The following is a 20,041-nucleotide window of genomic DNA, read 5'->3' as shown; positions in this document are numbered from 1 at the left end:
TCTGGGGGGGGGGGGAAGGAATCATACACCCCCCCCCAGATCCTGATGACAACAGATCAGCTCTGGAGAACCCCCTGGACTCAGACAATTTTAGGCCCCAGTCCCCTAGTTCTGTCCCCTAATTCTACTCTTCTTACACCAAAGCAGCGGGGCTGGAAATACCCTGATCCTGGGGTGCTGGGACATTTGTGGGGGAGGGGGTGCTGCGAGCCATTGAACCAAACTGCAACCCTGCCACGGAAACCCCTTCAAGCCAGCACCCCTCGCCCCCAGCACCTGTGCCCCGACCCCACCAGAGCCAGCCAGTTCCGGGGCCCGCACCTTCTGCCGGCGAAACGGGGACCAAGAACCCCTGCTCCGGCGCGGGGGACCCAGCGCTGGCCCCCCCCCCCCCATTGCCCCGCTCAACCCCGCGCTGCCAGAGCAGCGGAACCCGCCTCTGCAGCGGGCTCCGGCCGCCGAAAGTTGGCGGGCAGCGGCCCGAGGCGGCGGTGAGGGGCGGCGGAGGCGGAGACGCTGGTGCGGGGCCGGGCGCGGGGCGGCGCGGGCGCAGGGAGGTTTGACATTTTCAGGTGCAAGGGGAGTGGCTGGGGCTGTTCCCTATTTAGCCAGCGGGACGTGGGGAGCGGGGCAAGGAGCCGGCCGCGCCCCATGCCAGGGACCCCCGGCGGCGGAGGGTGGCCTGGGCGCTGGTCCCGCGGCCTCACCTAGGGGCTCCCCCCCAGCACCCCGGAGCCGAGGCTCCGTCCCGTGCCGCCCCTCGAGATCCCCCCCCCCTCCGCCGGCCCATGTGCCTGCCTTCTTACGGCTCCCCCAGCACCGCCGGGCGGGTGCGCCCAGAGTCGCCTCCCGTGGAAAGGGCACTTCCGTTCTCCCCTTCTCCCCCCCCGCCCAGCTCCGCTTCTGGGCGCTCCAGGCGAGGATGAACAAACCGCTGCAGCCCGAGCGCAGAGCGCCGGCGGTGGCCCCCGTGCAGGACGGCTCCGGCCAGCCGCCGCCCAAGAAGGACGTGGAGCTGCGGCTGGTGAAGGAGCAGAACGGGGTGCAATACACCAGCAGCAGCCTCCCGCCGGCCGCCTCCAGCCTTCCGTGCAGCGCCGCGGGGCAGCCGGAGCGGGAGACCTGGGGCAAGAAGATCGATTTCCTTCTCTCGGTCATTGGATTCGCTGTGGACCTGGCCAATGTCTGGAGGTTCCCCTACCTCTGCTACAAAAATGGAGGGGGTAAGAGCACGATTTTACGGGGTCTTTCCCATCCCCCGGGCTAGAGCTTTTGCAGCCCGCCGTGCTGTGTTCACTTCCCAGAGTTTCCAGCTTTGCTCTGTGTGTGTGTGTGTGTGTGTGTGCTGCAGACTGACTGAAATCGTAGCTGCGCTGTGGCTCTCTAGCCTCCCCTTAATGATCTGCAGTCCCTGTCACTGGCTAGTCGCGACAGGGCACCCTGGGGGGGGGGGACAGGGAGCTCCCTCATCCCCCTAGAAACTCGGTTCCCTTCCTCGTAGCCGGCAGACCCTCAGCCCACAGAGCGCCCTTGCCGTGTATTCCGCGGAAATCGGTCTGCTGGGAATTACGCTCCCCACCTCCCCCAGAGTAAAAGTTTTGAACTGATGCTACGACTTTCGGCTGCCACTTTAGTCTTTCCGAGCTGGTTTTCTGTCAGGCTGCTTGTTTTTTTCGCAAAAGATGTGGGTGGAGTGCAAGGGGAGGGGGGGGGGGAAATACCTGCGAACAGTAAAAGAGCATCTGGAAAAGTTGCAGGTTGGCCAGTGAGAGAGTTTCTGAGGGAGACACCGCTTTTGTTTTGGATTGGATTTCCACTATCCAGTATGCAGTTCGAGCGGGGTTTGTTGTTGTGGTGGTGGTTTTTTTTTTTTTTTTTTTTTGGTTTTGTTTGTTTTTGGTTTGGTTTGGTTTGGTTTTGGCAGAAGACTTGTCAAAAAATGGAAAGCCCCTTCTGCACATCACTGGCAAAAACAAATCGACCCCCCCCCACCTTAATTATATTCAATTCAAACAGTCTAGCACATCTATAGCAAGACTTTAAACAGAATGAGGCCTTTTTCATCCCTGTGAAAATTAAGGTGCTGCTGGTGGTGATGCCCCGGCTCCCACTCCCCACACATACTATGCAATGGAGTAACACCATCTGTGGGTGCCTACAAATCACACCTAGAACAGACCCCATCTACCAGATGGAAGACGGTTTGCCTGAGCGTTCAATGCTCTGGGTAGAAGGATGGCTGGATAGAAAGCATGTACTGTGAGACACAGCTATTTATGTCTCGGTGATGTGGTTGCTTGGTGATAAAGACTAACGGTTTCACATTCGTAGCATAAAGCCTTTCTTTCCTATGAGACGATACATGGTGCGAGAAAATCCCACTCCATGTAGATAGCTGAAACTGAGGTGTATGGTAGGTTATTGCACCTTCACTGTCTCTTCCTTAAAACTTAAGTTGATCCCAGTAAAGGCTGGTACTTAAAAACTTAGCCTGCTTTAATACCACCAAATATTTGGAGCGGGATCAGGTAAGCCATACTCCGGCTACCCATACAGCCAGCTGTACAGGTTTCAGAGTAGTAGCCGTGTTAGTCTGTATTCGCAAAAAGAAAAGGAGGACTTGTGGCACCTTAGAGACTAACAAATTTGTTAGAGCATAAGCTTTCGTGAGCTACAGCTCCGATGCATCCGATGAAGTGAGCTGTAGCTCACGAAAGCTTATGCTCTAATAAATTTGTTAGTCTCTAAGGTGCCACAAGTACTCCTTTGCTTTTAGCCAGCTGTACAGTAACTGGAAAAAAATAGCCCCCAAATATACTTTGATTCAATCCAAGATAGCTCACGCAGACACTCCAAGATACCGTGGCGCCACGCACTGCCCCTTTGTAAGGAAACGGGTAGGTGACCCTTGAGGTCTATTGCAGGTGTATCAACATCACTATCCATGCCGTTCTACCTGTGTGCACCATCGGAGAGCTTCTGTTTGACATTCAGTGAACAGATTGTATTTTATTTTCAGAGAGAGAGAGGCATAGTCCCTCTATTTTGCTATAGGGTAACAGACAGAAGTAAAGTCTACAATGGTCAAACTCACTGCATTTGCCCCATGATTGTGAGTCACTTCCAGTCAGATTCTTCCCCTTTCCCTGAGTAGTCTGCTACTAGTTCAGGCATGGGGGAGGGGGCAGGATTCTGCATCTTCCTGTGAGCTCTGTGTTAGCTGTTCACTGTAACTTCAGCCAGGGCAATTTAGACACCGCTAGCACGATTTTCTGGAAAAAAGTGGGAGATGGCAGCTGGAATGTGCCTGGCTTTTTAGTGGATTCTGTCTCTTGGACCAAAAACACTCACATGACCCTCTGATTTAGTCTTTGGGTTATATAATGTTAAAACGTCAACCTCACTGTTGAACTCTCTGGAAATATGCATGGATGGGATGACAGACAGAGCTAGCGTAATCTCCTGCCGAGCACCCTGCGATCAGCCACTCGGAAGCTTTCACTCTTCCCACCAGCAGGAAAGTGAAATCAGGGTTATTGCTGAGAAGCCCCCCAGTGGTAACAGATTCTTCGGAAACTCAGAGCTATTCTGCTCATTGGCCTGGAGACTCTAAACACTATTTTTCTGCCTCTGCTCCTCCACCTTCCTCCCTCACACTCAGCCTTCCCTTTCCCCTTAACGCATTCTTAGCAGGACAGCTCCTCGGGCCCTGGAGCAGGTTTGTTTTTGTTGAGGAGGAAAGGATGGGTTGTCATCAATGCTCAGGAGCGTCAGCTTCCGAGAGGAGGGCAGTCACTTAGCCAGGGCTTTTCTTTAAGAGCTGTTCTCAGCATGGAAGACAACCAGGGAAGGGCTGCCTCAGAGCCTTGGCTAAACTGCAGGGCATAATCACAACTAGATATTGAACGTGGCTTGTCCGGATCTTTGCCCACGGTCAGCAGCGTGTCAGCTAATTGTGTTCAGACATGGCACTGTTTCCTAGTACAGATCAGGCCTGAGGAATGGGAAACAGAACAACAGAGTGGTCTTGGCTACTACCTTCTATCTAGTCTCACTCGACTACACTTATCTTTCTGGTGTCTGAATGCTTTTCCATCCACCACCACCATGTTTGATATAGGCATTGGGCTTGTTTGGTGAGGAAGTAGAAGTCTCTGCCTCAGTGAGCTGGGCAGAGGAGACTAAGGGTGGGTGAACCTGCTTTAGGTAGTTTCAAGCCAGCTCAATGCTTTGCCGGGGTGAAGTTTGCCTACACATTTGGACATAGAAGGGTTCTTGTTCTACAGGTGTTTTCCCTGCAGTAGCAGAGGTGCAACTCAATGCAGAGAAGAGGAATGCCTTCTGGGTTTCACTCCCTTCTGGCTATCCCCGAGAACCACAGGTGTTCTCAAAGGCTCGATTTGCAGTGCCTGTGAAAGTTGCCATTGTAGGAGCAAAACAACGGCAACACTGCTTTTCTCTCGCTGCTGCAGAAGAGAACGCCACTAGCATTTAGTGAGTTTTGCTGACTCAAATTTAGTAAAGAGTTTGAGCAAGGAGCATATAACTGCTGGCTTACACATCCATTCAGGAGATGTCACAGGCAGAGACGCAAAAAATGTGATTTGAAAAGCAACAAAAATAGGAAGTGATACAGCTATCAAAGTTGCTTTTGGTTTGGCTGCTCAGTTAGCCAGAGGTGCAGTATCCACCTGGATCCCTGGGGTTGGCGAAGGCACCCATTGAATAGAATGTCCAGAAACTTTTAAAAAAGGAATTAAAAAAAACTATTAATGGTTTCTGTTCTCCTTTTTAATGTTTATAAGGGTCTTCTGAAAAGACCTGACTGTACGGGAGAAAGAGGGAAACTTTCAATACGCAGAGTGCGCTAAGATCTACAAAGTAAACAAACAAAGAGCGAGAGCACGTTAGAGCACTTGTAGACAAACGTGACTAAGGCCGATGTTCCTATAGTCGATTGCTGCGAGGAAATGCCCTGCAACAAGTTCTCTCAAATGCCAAGACAGAACTAACCGCTTGTTTTTCTTCTTAGGGCTATCTGTGATTTTTTTTAATTCAGAGTACCATGTGATATATTGGTGAACAGAATTATATTCCCATTCCAAAATCTATAATCAATAAGGCAATATTAGGGGTTCACTGCAAACAGGAACATCCAAGCACACGAAAGATCCTTCCTGAAAGCGTTATGTGGAAGAAAATCCCCCTATTATAATGGGAAGGGGGAAGGCTGTGTGAGCGCTGTCTGGGTTCCTGTGTTACTCTGAATAGGTTAGACATTGTCAGTGAAAACACAGCACACTAGAGCCTTTCCAGGCTTGTAAAGATTAAGTTGTTCATGATGTCAAAGTGAGAGCACTTGTAGGAAGCAACATGCTTTTTACAGGAGGGAAGTCTGAATACACACTGGGCTCACCTCATTCAAAGTTGAACGTTACAAGGATGTGTATGTATATACATACCCAGTTCTTATTAGTCAAATCCTTGAGTTCCTTTGTCAGGCAAACTTCAGGGGCTTTCCTGTGTAAGAACTGGAGATATGGCCCTTTGGGGATAGAACCTAAAGTTCCACACAAAGGCAATTTCCATTAGCTTGAATGGGAGTAGTGCACATGCAAGGAGTGCGGGGTAATATCATTGGTTGCTAGTTTGTCACAATGTGCAAGTTCATAAACTGCATCGCTGATGTTAAAAATAAGTTAAAAAATCTGTTTGTTTTTACCAGCTCCCAATAAAATAACAACAACAAAGAGTAAGAAGGACCCAGTAGCATTAGACTGTTAAATGAACAGCTAGAAATATCTGTGTTTTTGGCATATCTTGTGGAGTTACTCCAATGGGATTTCTGCACATAAAGGATAGAATGTAACCCTGCCTGAGCAACTGTAGCTCTCAAAAATATCCTTCAACAACTCATTAAAAAGCAAAGCAAAACAAAACAAAAACTTTAGAGAGATTCAAAAAGTTTGAGTGTTCATTTTTATTTTGCTTACCTGCGGTCACTGATTTTGCTCATCTTGCAGGTAAAGACAGCATTCAATGTCTGCTAGAGTTTCAGTTTGAAACAGGTCAAAGATTTATTTAAGAAGAAACTTTTAGTTCAAATACACTGGTCCTGATCCGGCTCTCAGACCTGCACTCAGTGAAATCAATAAGGCCACTGTATATTCTAAACTAATTTACTCTGTGACAGCAAAAATTACATACAGATACTGCAGCTTCTGGCAGACAGACAAAATGATACTCTAAAGCTAGGAGGTCCTAGAATGTTTCCACAATAGTTTGGGCTATCAGCTGTTATTGTGAATTATTTGTACTTCACTAGTCTTCACAACACAAAAGAAAACTACAGCTTCCAGTAGGGTAAAGTGTGAAATGCCTTGCTATCAAGTATACCAGTTTTCACTGATTTTCGTACTCTCATAAATTCTTAAGCTTTATTAGAACTAACTTCTCTTTATAAACCTCTGGCAAGAGGTTTTTTTTTAACGCAGTTCCTGGCTTTATTTGTGTATCTAGGGGTCTGATCATCCCTTCCTTGATCAGGCAATGTCACCGTACTTAAGTCAAGTCTGATGCCTGACCTCTTCTCCGTTTCTTGTGAGCTTGCATTCAATGGGCGGTTTTCCCTGAGTGAGGATTGCCAAATAGAGCCCTGAAGAGTTTTCCAGCACAGCTAGTAGCTTTAGAATTAGATTCTCAGAAACTTGGAATAGGATTTATATTGGTAGTTTAGAATGTATCTAATATCCCAAACTGATGCTAAATGAAGTTGAGCAACTACATGCTGAGTAATGCCCGATATGATTAATTGGTATACTCGTTGTGGGTGTAAGGTGATACTTTGCATTAATTAACAGAGCAATTAAAACATATTCATTTTTAAAGTTTTCTTGCAGTTTGTAAACAAAATGAAATGTGACCCACCATCTAGAATATTTTGCATTCAGATTTATAAAAGAAAAGACTTGTTACACTAATCATGCACTTTTCTTTGTGATCCAAACTATTTGGTAAGATTGATCATGTTCAAACTTTTTATTAGAAAGCATGTAATTGTCAGATTAGTCACCAGATCCTTATTATACCATAAGACTCAAATTAAGCTTTTCATACATTCACAAAAAAGCCACAGATACATATTTTAACAGTTCCTTGGGTATCATAATAGATATATTTTAATCTCCTCAAAAGGCACTTTTTTCCTCCTCAGTGTTTTAGACTAACAGATTTCCAGGACTGTACCTGTCTGTTTGGTTCAAAGCACAATTCACCAACAATCAATACATTTTAGCAGAGAAATGCAGCACACCATTAAAAACCTGATTATCCTACTTTCTGTGTCACATGACAGTAACCTATGGAATATTGTCTTTTGTGTTCCCTTGAAATTATATAATCAACATCTGAAGTAATTTCAGTCAATTTCACTGAAAGCTCTACCCTGGAGTGGGCCTCATTGAGCAATAAAAAGTTTGGATTCAAATGTAGTGGTTAAGTTAGGTTTCCTAATACAGAGTATCCAAGTTTTATTAGCAAAGCTGTGTCAAGCCAGTGAACTCCCATGGATCCTTCAAAATGTTATGCCTGGCCCTCTCTGCAATGTGTTCATAAGCCTTTGGTCCCAATGTATCATGGAAATGGCAGATTTGAAAAAGATCAGATTAAGGGATTGCAGTGTCCCCACCACATGACAACGTCCCCTTCTTTTCAGGGCCACAGAATCAGTTCTTCATTCTTCAGTCCCTGAGCTAACCAACTTTGCACCTAATAGAATACTGGTCATATGCGTCTCAGAAACTCCCTGCTGCTTCTCCTCCACTTGACCATCAGTCTTGCTACCTCACCAGAATGGTGCCCCAGAATTGCCGTATCCCTGGCCCAGGTCTTGGGGGCGTTATAGGTTTGTGTGGCCCTGCTTACTTGACTTACATCAGATACTTAATAAATGTTACCAGTATCTGAGAAGGAATAACTAATTCTTCCTGTCTCAAGAGATCAAATCCCTACCTATTCTAAATTGAGTTTCTGACTTTTGAGTTCAGGGTACGATGAAATATCATAAATGACAAGATACTAATAATACAGTATTACTGACCCCAAATGTTCAAAAATCTTGAGTCAGGCTCAGAAAAAAATCATGAGATTGGCTTTAAAATCATGAGATTATATAAAAGTAATAGATTTGCCTTCTGCTTTTTGAGTCTTTAGGGTGCACGGGGGGGGGGGGTGTCACATTTTGAAGCTTTCTCCACAATCATGAGGGCTAGAAGTTTACTTTTTCTTTAAGAATGAAATTATCACATATCCACTTGACTCCAGGAGCTGGGGCCTTAAGGAAAACAATCATGAGACTCCTGACAAATTCATGAGTTGGCAACACTGGTAAAACTTCCAGCTAAATTGCCTCTGAATTGAAAACTTGCATCTTTCTGAACAGCTTCCAGTAGGCTGTAGTTTGATGTTCAACAGCAGGTTAACGGTAGTGAAATGTCTTAGGGCTATATCCTATTCAGGATTATGCTGAGGTCAGTGAGAGTGAGTAAGGCAGACCAGATTTGCCACTAATAAATCCTTTTTGTGATCTGTTTGGAGAGAAGCCCCAATCCACACTCCCACAGAAAAAGATAATGGTTTTCTAGGAACTACAGTAGGTGCTTAACACCTTTCCTTAATGCAGTGCTTGCCATATAATAAACAAGGTTAGTGTTACTGTTGGCAGATTAATCAGTTCTGCTGACAGAATGCAGATGTCCCTTTTTAACAGTGCTGAATGGGACTGAAGGAACAGATCATGCGCAATTAAGGATTAGAAATTCATTGATACAATTTCAGTAGCATCTACTGCAAAGATGGGCAGAACAGCACCACATCACAATTAAAGGTGGGTGTCCTTCTGAAAGTTTGAAAGGTTTGATTCATGTTTTCATTTTCATCCCCTTGTGCTTCTGCTTGTTCTATGTGGAAACGGAAGTGCTGAAGTATCACCAGAAAGCCTGTTCTCATCCTATTTCTAGTTTATCTGAAGAGGGAAGTTCTAAAAGTGACATTAGAAAGCCTTCTCTTGTAAATATAGCAGCCTAATGAAGCAGACCCAGGAGTTCAGTGTAGTTTGGTTAAGAATCCTAATTTTTGGATTCTTATCCAAGCTGAAATGCCATACCCATTCTCTTACTGATCTCTGTTTAAACTCTTATTGAACTCAGTGGGAACTATAGAGGCAATGGAAATCGGAAGAGACCCTTAATGAGAATAATCAACAGACCCTTTTCACTGCACCTGCTGAAACATTTGTAAGACATCTGAGGGAGGGAATTGATGCTGGTCTACACACATTTTTTACTGAAATAATTAAACTGGTCAAAAACTAAGTCACACCCCTAAGAGAAATAGTTATATCAATACAATGTGTAGTGTGGGTGAAACTATATCAGTATAAAGATGGTTATAGCATTATAGAGTATTCTGCTCTCCATACAGTATATCGATATAAAGCACTGTTGTACTTATATAATTGTTGGAACTCTGCATGGATACAAAATTTGTGTCCGCATCTGATCTGCAAAAATGATCCATGGATATCCACAGATTTGCAGGGTTTTAGGTATAAAATTTGGATCCCGCATCCATCTGCGATCTGCAAAAATGGTCCAAGGATGTGGATATAAAGTGAATATCTGGATCTGCCGGGCTCTAATAAATTGTTTACACACAAAGGGGTGGGGGAGTGAGGCTTGAGAGGGTTGTACTATTTTAACTTGCGTTTAGATAGAAACTATGATTAGAATCAGTCTGTCATACGCTGGTCCACTTGCTGCAAATTTTAATGCAGGCAAATGTTTCAGAGCATTGCAAGTAGTTTTAAGAAGCATGTCTTCATCCTTCCATTGCCTAGTGCTTCTGCACTGTTCCCTAAGTTAGAATAGATGTTCCACGTTAAAGGCATCAGGCCAACATTTTCCAAGCTTGGCTGCTTAAAAAAAATCAGGCACCTGAATCCTTATTTTAGGCACAAAATCTTATTTGTAGAGGTTAGGGTGACCAGATGTTCCAATTTTATAGGGACAGCCTTGATTTTTGGGGCCTTTTTCTTATATAGACTCCTATCACCCTCCACCCCCTGTCCTGATGTTTCATACTTGCTGTCTAGTCACCTTAGTAGAGATGCTGAACATTCAGAGCTCTCACTGAAATCACTGGAGAGACTATGATGATTGAGCTTCAATTGCTCAGCCCCTTTAGGCCACTTATGTGCCTGGATATAGGATCTGTCTGCCTAGCTTTAGCCCTTTGAAAGCAATGGCCTTATTCCTTAAGCAGTAGCACCAGAACCACAGAAGAGAGCACTGCCTGCATTTGGATATGTTATTCTTTTGTTATTTATTTATAGCTGATGTTGGGAAGGTCATAGATGAGAACTTCTCAACTAATGTACCTTATCAGCACTATTCACTATTTTATTTTGTACTTATCTTTTTTTCCCCTATTTTGTAATTAAATCTGCCTTGCAGTGTCTCTCCTGAAGTATGACAGAGGTGACAGCACAATACTCTCTGAAATTTAGGGACTACAGTTCTGAGGTTGAACCTGTCTGCCAGAGGACTGATTAAATACTTCTGTCTTACTCATTTTCATCCAAAAAGACATTTCAAAGTTTCCAGTGGATGAAATTCCATGAAACAAAGTGACATAAAATTCAGAAGTCAGGTAGAAATGGACAGTTAATTATCTTTTGCCACTCCTTAAGCAGTTCTTTATGATCAAAGCTCTCTGATTGTTGCGGGAGCGGTGAAGAAAGCTGCCTTTCATTGTCGACATGCCTTTCGCAAGAGGATGCTAATTTCCAGTGCTCCCAATCTTTGTCTAAATAGTCATGAACACAATCATTTGCTTGTAAAAATATACAGAATTGCTGATGCTGTTCTCTTGATGTGTATTAACTGGTTTGCTATTGTTTAGTTATTACTATTGTTTGAGTTCATACTCTACCCTTTAAGCATGTGTAAAATAGGATTCCATCACTATCAGACTATTATTAGAATTATATATGTATATAAGCCTTGCAGCCCACTCTGTTATAATGTCTTAGAACATGCTTGTCACATCAGCATAACAAAGAAACCTTGGAGCACAAGAGCTGCCTATTGGTTTGATTCTGCCCCACTGAAGTCAATGGGAATATAGATTTCAGTGCTAGAAGGATTGAGGTCTCACTGCCTTATAATTTTTGTTATCAGCGCTTTTGGGGTGGTGTGGGCAGGTGGCAGGAATAGCCCTTGATTTCCACACATTGAAATTAGGAACAGAGTGATTAAAGAACCACATCTTACTACAGCATCCTTAGGTTGAGTAACAGTTTTGTGTGTCATTGATGTGCTGGGAGTACAGCTGGTAGAAAACTGCATAGGATTCTTCTTTATGTGAGCCTGCAGAATTGTTTGAGCCCAATAGCTGGTCTTCTGGCCCATAAAGGGCATGGAAAAATATATGCTATTTAAGTTGTCAATGAGCCAATGAAATAAGCTTTTATCCTGAGCTGATCAAATCTAAAGAAAACAATAATCAGAGGTTTGCTTAGGACATTTTTAGAACGGGTCCAGAGTGGTACTACTGAAGGGGAAAATGTCATTTTTAAATGCAGGGGAAAAGGAAGGACTGGCATTTTTCTCTGATAGTCTCGTATTCTATAGAGCAGTGTAACAGAACAAAACTTTTTTCAGACCACAAGGTGGAGCAATAAAACCTTACAAATGGATAATTAATGTAAAGTCAATGTACTGTATTTAAATAGCCAGATTAGGAGCTCAGACAACTGTATAATAATGAAAATGGTCTTTCACAACTGGCTCTTTTTCTTGGATCTTCTGACTCACTTAATATATTAGGATATTCTAGGAATGGCACCTTTCAATGCTGCCTAATTGCACCAATGAGCTGGCTTTTGCAGTAATGGTGACGGGAACACTTCGCAAAAATGAACAGTGTGTCGCTCAAATTAACCCACCATTGGTCCATTTGAAACAAGGCTAACTTAAAAGTGGAGGCATGTCCCTTTATTGGAAGGAAGGAAAAGGGCAGGGATTATTTCTCAGAAGGGTTTAAATCTTAGAGGGCTACCTGTGCAACCTTTCAGAACTGTTTTAAATATGGACAGTGAACAATCCACGTTTCCATATTACATTCACTACTGCAATCCTAGAGCACAGAACCATAGCCTGTATTTTTTTTTACAATATGAAAACTTGCATCCCCCTCTCATCAGGTCTCAAAGTCTGATCCTACTTGTGCATGACAATCTTTCAAACAGCTGGGATACAAGTTAAATGTTTGCTTTGAGAGAGAACCGTTAAATAAGTTGGAGTAATTACAATATTAGAAATTTTCACACAAGTGTTATAGAAACACAAGGATCATAAGTCACTAGCTGAATCAGAACTACATTTGTTACCTGACTTTCATCAGGACACGGGACTGCAACTCTCCATGGATGTTCAAAGAGATTGATCCCTGAGGAGGCTGAAAAACTTTTGTGCCCTACTGTTAAGAGATTAGTAATGATACCATGGATGAAATTGCTTCATAGGCACATTTTATTTTAAGATTTATGACAAAATCAAGGAATTTCATGTGCTAAGGGATGCATTTGTCTCTTATCTAAAGAGAAGTGAAAGGCACCAGTACATGAGATCACTAGGGAGGTTGTTGAGGAGAATGCGGCCCGTCGGGATTTTATTTTTGGGAATAATTTGATAGCTTGTAGCTTCTCTGTAATTTGTTACTTGTACATATGTAGTTTCATATTATTAGTTTAAAAATCCATAGATCCATGTTCTTGTTCTTATTTGTAAAACACAAGGGAGAAATCTTGGCCCCAAGGAATTCAATGCAAGCTTTTCATCAGGGCCAGGATTTCACCAGGTAGCTGACTTGGATATCTGAAGGGCTTTTGAGTAGGCAGACTTCCAGAGGAGAAACAGAGGAAGACAACAGAAAAAAGTCTCAGTACTAAGCTGGTGTAGAAGATTTTCACTTTGTAATAGCAAGTCTTTACTCAATATTATGCCCTGTAAATAATGTTAGATTTGTATAAATTGTGGTTCTCGTTAAAGGCACTAGATTTAAACGGACTCCATAAAGGTCATATTATGGTCTATGTACCCCTGCTGGAGCATAAGGCACTCCTTTCCTGCACTGCACAGGGCTTCCTTATTACAAATCACAGCACCCCAGGGAGAGCAGCCTCCATAGGACTACTATTCACCTACCCAGGCAGATGGGTGGGGAGTGGATGGAGTTTTGACTCTTCCACATGCCAGCCAGCACAACAGAGCCATTGCAGGGTGAAGTAACTTGTGCAAAGTATTCATGGCTCTAAATGATCACCATTTTATCATGAGAATTATGATGCATTAGGGATTTTACCTAAAGTCCCAGCTCACAGAGACAACTGATTGGGGGAGACTCTCAGCTTTCATTCCAAACTACAAACTTGTGATTATAGAGGAAAGTCTGAAAATGTGAACCAAGTGCACCCGAAAGGCTCAGAAGGCAAATAAAAATAACCCAATTTTTTTTTTAAAAAAAATCTTGTGGTGTTAAGCCAAACTCATGATTTTCTGGACCTGATTCATACCTTGTTGAATGTTGGTAACACTGGGTATGTGGCAGGTGCAGATTACTTCTCCCCTGAAGCAAGTAGGGGAAGTCCGGGATCAGACTCTGATTTGCAATTTGATCCCTCCTGATTTAGTCCTGGAGTCACAATTATGCATTGCCTCTTACAAAGGGCTGGTGACAAAGAATCTCTAACCCTAAGTTAACAGATCTGGACATCTTAGAGTTCACTTAACTGTGTGTGTGTGTGGGATTTTTTTTGTTTTTTTTTTGCCCTACAATAATGAGGTATAAAGAGATTAGCAGTAATAACGATCAATGAGAGGTTTCCTTTTTCTGCTGCACAACACAGTCCAAAAACTACCCAGGCAACATGGATTTATTGTAGAGTACTGTGCAGTCATAGCATAAAACTTGCCTTCTGTTTTCCATGTAAAACCTTAGTTTGGAAATGCCTTGCTTTCAAATTTTATTGGATCTTCATTTCATCTTAGCAGTAAGTTATTATGGGCCCTGAGGTCATTTTCACATTCTTAGATGGAATTTCTAGCTAGGAGGCCCTGGACACAGTGGCAGTGACAGAGTGAGTATTGGCGAATTTGGACAGAGGGAGAACTAGGCTTCTTTGTTGCTCATGGACTAAAAAGAAAATCTATTTAAAAAAAAACTGGAAAAAAGAACCTTTGCTTCTAGCCTAGATAAAAGCCGGTGTGCCTGCTTTCTCCTCTCAGAAAACAAGTGGGCAGAGAAAGGATGAAGTTTAGTGCCTAGCTATTCTATTGCAACAGCAAGAATGATTCAGCCAATGCAGGGATTATTGTAGCTTGCTGTGGTTTAGGCCAGAACCAAATTACTACCATTAATCCCTTTGGATGTGGGGATGGGACAATGGCAAGAGAACTGGGCAATAGGGTTTCAGTGATCTAATCTTCCTGTGGCAACTATTGGGGTGGTGCGATTTACACAAGACTTTTTGCTGAGAACCATGCCATAATGCATCCGATGAAGTGAGCTGTAGCTCACGAAAGCTTATGCTCAAATAAATTTGTTAGTCTCTAAGGTGCCACCGGTACTCCTTTTCTTTTTGCGAATACAGACTAACACGGCTGCTACTCTGAAACATGCCATAAGGTGTAATTTAAGAATCTCTGGGGTAGCTCTTCAAGGCAGGGGCATCATTTTATAGATGTGTTGCATCTAGCATGTTGCCAGTGCTACCCTATTATACATAATAAATGGGGCTCCTTGAAGCTTTCCAATTGTGAGTGCTTTCAATAAAAATTAGCAATATTCTTGTGGAATTCTCTAGTTTCCCAAACAGCTCTACTTGAAGATAAAGAATCCACAGCTGGAAGCTACTCTGATTCAGTGATTTTAAAATCACTGAACGTGGTCTGAGCTGATAGTGCCTGAAATCTTTTTTAAAATAAATGAGAGAACATTTTTGTATTTCCAAGGCAGTTTGGGCAACAGCAGCTGTTGCTGTAATGGTAAATTGGGTGCCAGCATAATCCCTTATTTAAATCTCTGCAGCCAGAGAGAGTTTACAAACAAATTAATTAAAATATTGTACCCTGTCCTAGTTAGCCTCACTTTACTTACAGGTAGAAATTATAACTATCATTCACTACTGAGACAGAATATATTCCTTGGCTGATAGCAGAAATTTGCAGGATTCTGTAGTGCAAGGAGTGCAAGATAATATTTTCTGTACTAAGATATTACAAATAGACCTCGAGCAAAACCTGGAAGGACAGTGGGTGTTTTGGTTTGGTCCTTCAGTCCAAAAATTGGACTTAAGATAGGATTAATCACTGAACAGTAGGACAAGTTTTAAGTGTACCTCATGATGTTTATACTTGCTCTAAAACTGTTAGAGAAGAATCATTTACCTCCCATTGGTTTGTACATTAATCATCTTGAAAGCTGCCTGACACTTGTCTAGAGCTGATTTAAGATGTCTTGAGCACTTTGCTTCACTTTGGTACAGTTATGAATCTCATGCTGCCTAAAAATGGGTACTGCATGCTCCCCTGAGAGTGCTTGCATGTGGGGTAGTTTTTTGTTTTGTCAAATAACTAAAGACAACTGGGGCAGGGGGGAGCAGTCTTTAAATGTGGCTGCCTCCATGTGAAGCTGCCCTGGGAAAAAAACTACATTACTCCTTTAAGCTTGCAGAATAGCACAGTATTAAAAATACAGTCTCTCAGAATACAGACAGAATCTGAGTGCCCTGCACAGGAGCATCAAGCTCATGTGCAATCCGGGCCCAAGATTTTTATCAATCATGTGGAAATATATCAAAACTCACTGTTGATATATTTTGTGGCTGACACACCGATTGGCAGAGTAGTAAATAATGATTCAGAGAGACCAGGAGTACAGAGCAACCTGGATCGCTTGGGAAGCTAGGCCCATTCCAACAAAATGCCTTTTAAAATCCAGAGTTTAACACCTAGGAACAAGGAATGCAGACCATTTGGAACACAGTGACTCTGAAAAAGATTTAGGGATTGTAGTGGACAAGCAACAACATGCGCTCCCGGTGCGATGCTGTGGCAAAAAGGGCTAATGTCCTTTGTTGTATAAACAGAGGAGTAATGAGAAGAAGCAGGGAGGTGATTTTTCCTCTGTGAACAGTTTTGCGTTCAGTTCTGATCACATTTTTTAAAGGATGTTTTAAAACTGAAGAGTATGCAGCAAAATTGATTTAAGGGCTAAAAAAAAAAAAGCCTTATAGTGACAGACTTAAATAGCTCAATTTGTTTAGCTTATCAAAAGGAGGCAGAGGTGACTTGATTACAGTGTATCATGGGGAGAAAATACCAGGTACTGAAGGGCTCTTGATCTTGCAGAGAAAGGCATAAGAACCAGTGGCTGGAAGCTGAAGCCAGACAAATTCAAATTAGAAATAAGACACATTTTTAAGAGCAAGGGTGATTAACCATGGAATAAACTATCAAGGGAAGAAGCAGATTCTCCATCTCTTGATGTCTTCAAATCAAGACTGGATGTCTTACTGAACGGGAAGCTTTAGCCAAACACAAGTTAAGGGGGCTCAATACAGAGGTAACTGAAATCTAATGGTCTGTGGTACATAGGCTGTCAATCCCTGCTCCATCCTAGTGCCCTCATGGATGCTAACTGTGTTCTAAAGAGCTGAGAAGGGGTTGAAACCCCCTGAAGCAGCTCCCAGAGCTGGCTGGATGCAAGCTGAACTACACAGGAGCCCCCTCAGGACCAGCTCTGGCTAACTCTGGCAGAATTCACCCCGCAGGCATCCATCTGCATTGTGGCTCTTCCCCACTCTCATAGCACCCTCGGATTTGCAGTATCTTGCCTTATGCATCTAGGAACCATTTTAAGTTTGCATGTTCCAGCAGAAGCCATCCCAGAAATGCAACATTGACACTCCATTCTGGCCAAACAAGTGACATTTGAGGCATCAGTTTAATCTTTTCCCACAAGAGAGAGACAATAGAGGGCAGAAGCTCATTCCATAGTACTTGTAATTTACTTGTCACATTCATTTTTCATAGGGAACCAAAGGATTTTCAAAAGTATCCAGTGCTGGTCTAACTTGACTCTCATTGACGTCAAGGGTTAAGCTCCTAGCTACCCCAATGAGAGCAGATAGTTTTTTCAAAAACTCTCATCCTTGACCTAATGGCAAACTAATTCTCTGTACAATATCATTCTAAACACTAAAACCACCGTGCTCTCTCTGGTGTGTGTGTATAGCATGATGCTTTGGTTTTCTAGAAATTTGTAATATTCTGACCAAAAGTCACACTTATTAAAAAGCTAAAACACTACTTAGGGCAGTCCAGCAGCATTGACTACTGCACTTCAGGCACCTCCTACCAAATTTTCAGATGCTTGCAGAGTCTTCCCCATGGCACCTTAAAATGACCCACGAGTCACAGCCACATCCTTCCTCATTATGCCCTCTGTGAAATTAGTACACAAAGCCCACTGAGTAAACAGAGCATTTCAGTAGAGAAGAGGGAAGCTGATAGACTACCGTACAGTAGTTTAGTTTGCTCAATCTTCTATAGCTTATGAAAAAGAATACTGAGAGGTGACTTGATGAGTGTAAAAGTACATTCATAAGGAAAGAATAGCAGGTACTAAAAGGCTCTTACATTTAGCAGAAAGGCATAAAAACAAGAACCAAATGCTGGAAGTTATAGCCAGACAAATTCAAAATAGAAGTAAGGCACACACTTCTGACAGTGAGGATGAGTAACAATTGGAACAATCTATCAAGGGACTTTGTGGATTTGCCATTGCTTGATGTCTTCTAGATGCCTTTCTGTAAGATATGCTTTAGCCAAACACAAGTTATTGGCCTCAGTACACATGTAACTGGGTGAAATTCTACGGTCTATGATGTATAGGAAACCATACTACATGATCTAATGGTCCCTTCGAGCCTATGAATCTATGAATGGTGAAAACATTCAGTCTTGATTACTCTGGATTGAGACTAACAAACGCAGTCCCTCGGAGAGCAAATGAGAGACTGTGACTAATATTCTGCATCTGAATGGAAACAAAATGGCAGTTTCCTTAGCTCCCCCTTGCAGCAAGCAGGGACTCCTCTGCATCTCCTGTCACGTACAGAGGTTCCTATGGAACACCACAGAAAGCAACTGCTCAGTCTGTCATCTTTCAATGGAAACCTAGTATATTAATATGTAAGATTTTGACTTCTAATTTTGCACCCGATTACATGGGTCCATCTCCCACAAATGTTTCTTATCCACTGGGGGGGGGGGTGAAGCCTTGAATTTGTTCTCCTTGACGCAGATTTGCTAATGTACAGGTTGACAAGTGTTTGCCTGCTGACTTTCCAAGATGATCCTGCAGCTTGTGTTTGGGGCCTCATTGGCTTCATTCATTTATAGATGAACTTCTCTCTTGGACACTTTGCTGTACTGCAGGGTGATTGCAAGGATATGCATCATGTTCCCTTTATAGGGGCATGTGTGCTAATGCAGTAAGGTGATAAAATGGGGAAAACTGTACTAACAACTCTCTTAAGCCTCTAAGCATGTTCATTGGTAACTAGATGTTTTCAGAAGCCTACCAGTCTCACCCTGGGCTGAGTTTTTAGTGCTGTGAACTTCCTTCAGCCTCCCCATCTTGAGTGATAATTGAACATGAGTGAGGGAAGAGAGATTTCCCTAAGGGATAGAGCTAAATGTTCTGCAGGCAGCCTTTGCTACACTTGACCTTTTTGGTATTTGTGACCTGGCTAAACTGGCCAGGTCACTTGCAAAAAGTCACAGTGCCAATGGAAAAATGTGGGCACGAATGGTGGCAGCTTGACTTTCAAGTCATTAAAGACTATGGGCTAATTTCATTCTTGAATGTAATTGTTAAAATTTACATCAACCCACAATCTAGGTGACTATAATTAAGGAGGTTATGTTTATGTGACAGTGATGCAGCTGTGAGCTGGTATAATATGATCTCTGCAGCCCTAACAATATTTTGGCCTTGTACAATCAAGTATAGAACAGAGGAGGAGAAAGGCCTTAAACACCTGGCCATGCCCCTAAACAAGCAGCGGGGCAGACAGTAGAAAAGAAATCCTTCTATACAGAAGTGCTGCAACTGAGTGTGTGTTTTACAAATTAGAGAAATCACCATCCTGAAACAGAGTAATGCTCCATTTAGGCAAGTGCCATGAAGCTGGTAGTGGCCTACATCTGATGTCTAAGAGGAAGGTGGGTAGTGCACTAGCAGGATGTGACAGATGTGTCATCGTATGACAAAAAGCACTACTGGAAGGCGCTAATATACTATATGGTGATGAGTATAGTATAAGAATCTACACAGAATAGAATACCAGACAAGCTAGACCATTGGTCTGTTCAAGTATGGGAATTGCTATATTTTGTGAGGAAGGTGGCTATACCAGGCACTATTTTTCATGTTGGCATGCTATGGAAAACAGAATTTGTACGAAGCTATTAGTCAACAACTATGTTCAGTCATTTAAGGAGAATAGTTTTTTTGAGTTACTTTCACTTTCTAGCATTATGAAGTCTAAGCTGTCCTCCAAGATCTTCCATAAATATAAGTTAGATACCAGTGAAGCCTCTCCCCTCTTTCCCTCCTAGACTCATCTATATATTTTATCTGGAGCTAGTTCCTCATTTTAAGGCTGTTCCATCTTTCCACAAACCATCTCCATGGTGATCTAATTACTACACTGAGCCCTCCTCTTCCTGAGAGAGTTTCCCATTTCTGGACAGCTCTCCATTTTCCTCCAATGGAAAGACAGAGGAGGTAACTGGATTTGACCAAGATATTGCTGCCTTTCTTCTGACACTGATGTTGTTTGTGCTTTTATGACACCCCCTCCCTCCCCAGCTGAGATCACTGGTGCATAACATACATGCAGTTATACTTAAAG

General features: G+C 43.0%; 1 protein-coding gene across 3 annotated transcripts in view; it reads left to right on the top strand.

The window, feature by feature from the left end:
- The first annotated feature begins 530 nt into the window (after positions 1-530).
- Positions 531-20,041, top strand: part of SLC6A2 (solute carrier family 6 member 2) — a 118,239-nt gene continuing 98,728 nt past the window's right edge. For 2 of the 3 annotated variants that reach the window (XM_043494910.1, XM_043494909.1), the window contains exon 1: positions 793-1,223. In XM_043494910.1, coding sequence (XP_043350845.1) covers positions 923-1,223 — 301 coding nt within the window. In that variant the 5' untranslated portion in view covers positions 793-922. Of the gene's footprint in view, positions 1,224-20,041 lie in introns of all 3 variants that reach the window. The other variant, XM_038368662.2, reaches the window with a different exon arrangement.

The sequence above is a fragment of the Dermochelys coriacea genome, chromosome 12 (assembly GCF_009764565.3).
Source record: "Dermochelys coriacea isolate rDerCor1 chromosome 12, rDerCor1.pri.v4, whole genome shotgun sequence".
NCBI lineage: Eukaryota > Metazoa > Chordata > Testudines > Dermochelyidae > Dermochelys > Dermochelys coriacea.
This window is presented reverse-complemented; position numbering and strand designations above follow the sequence as displayed.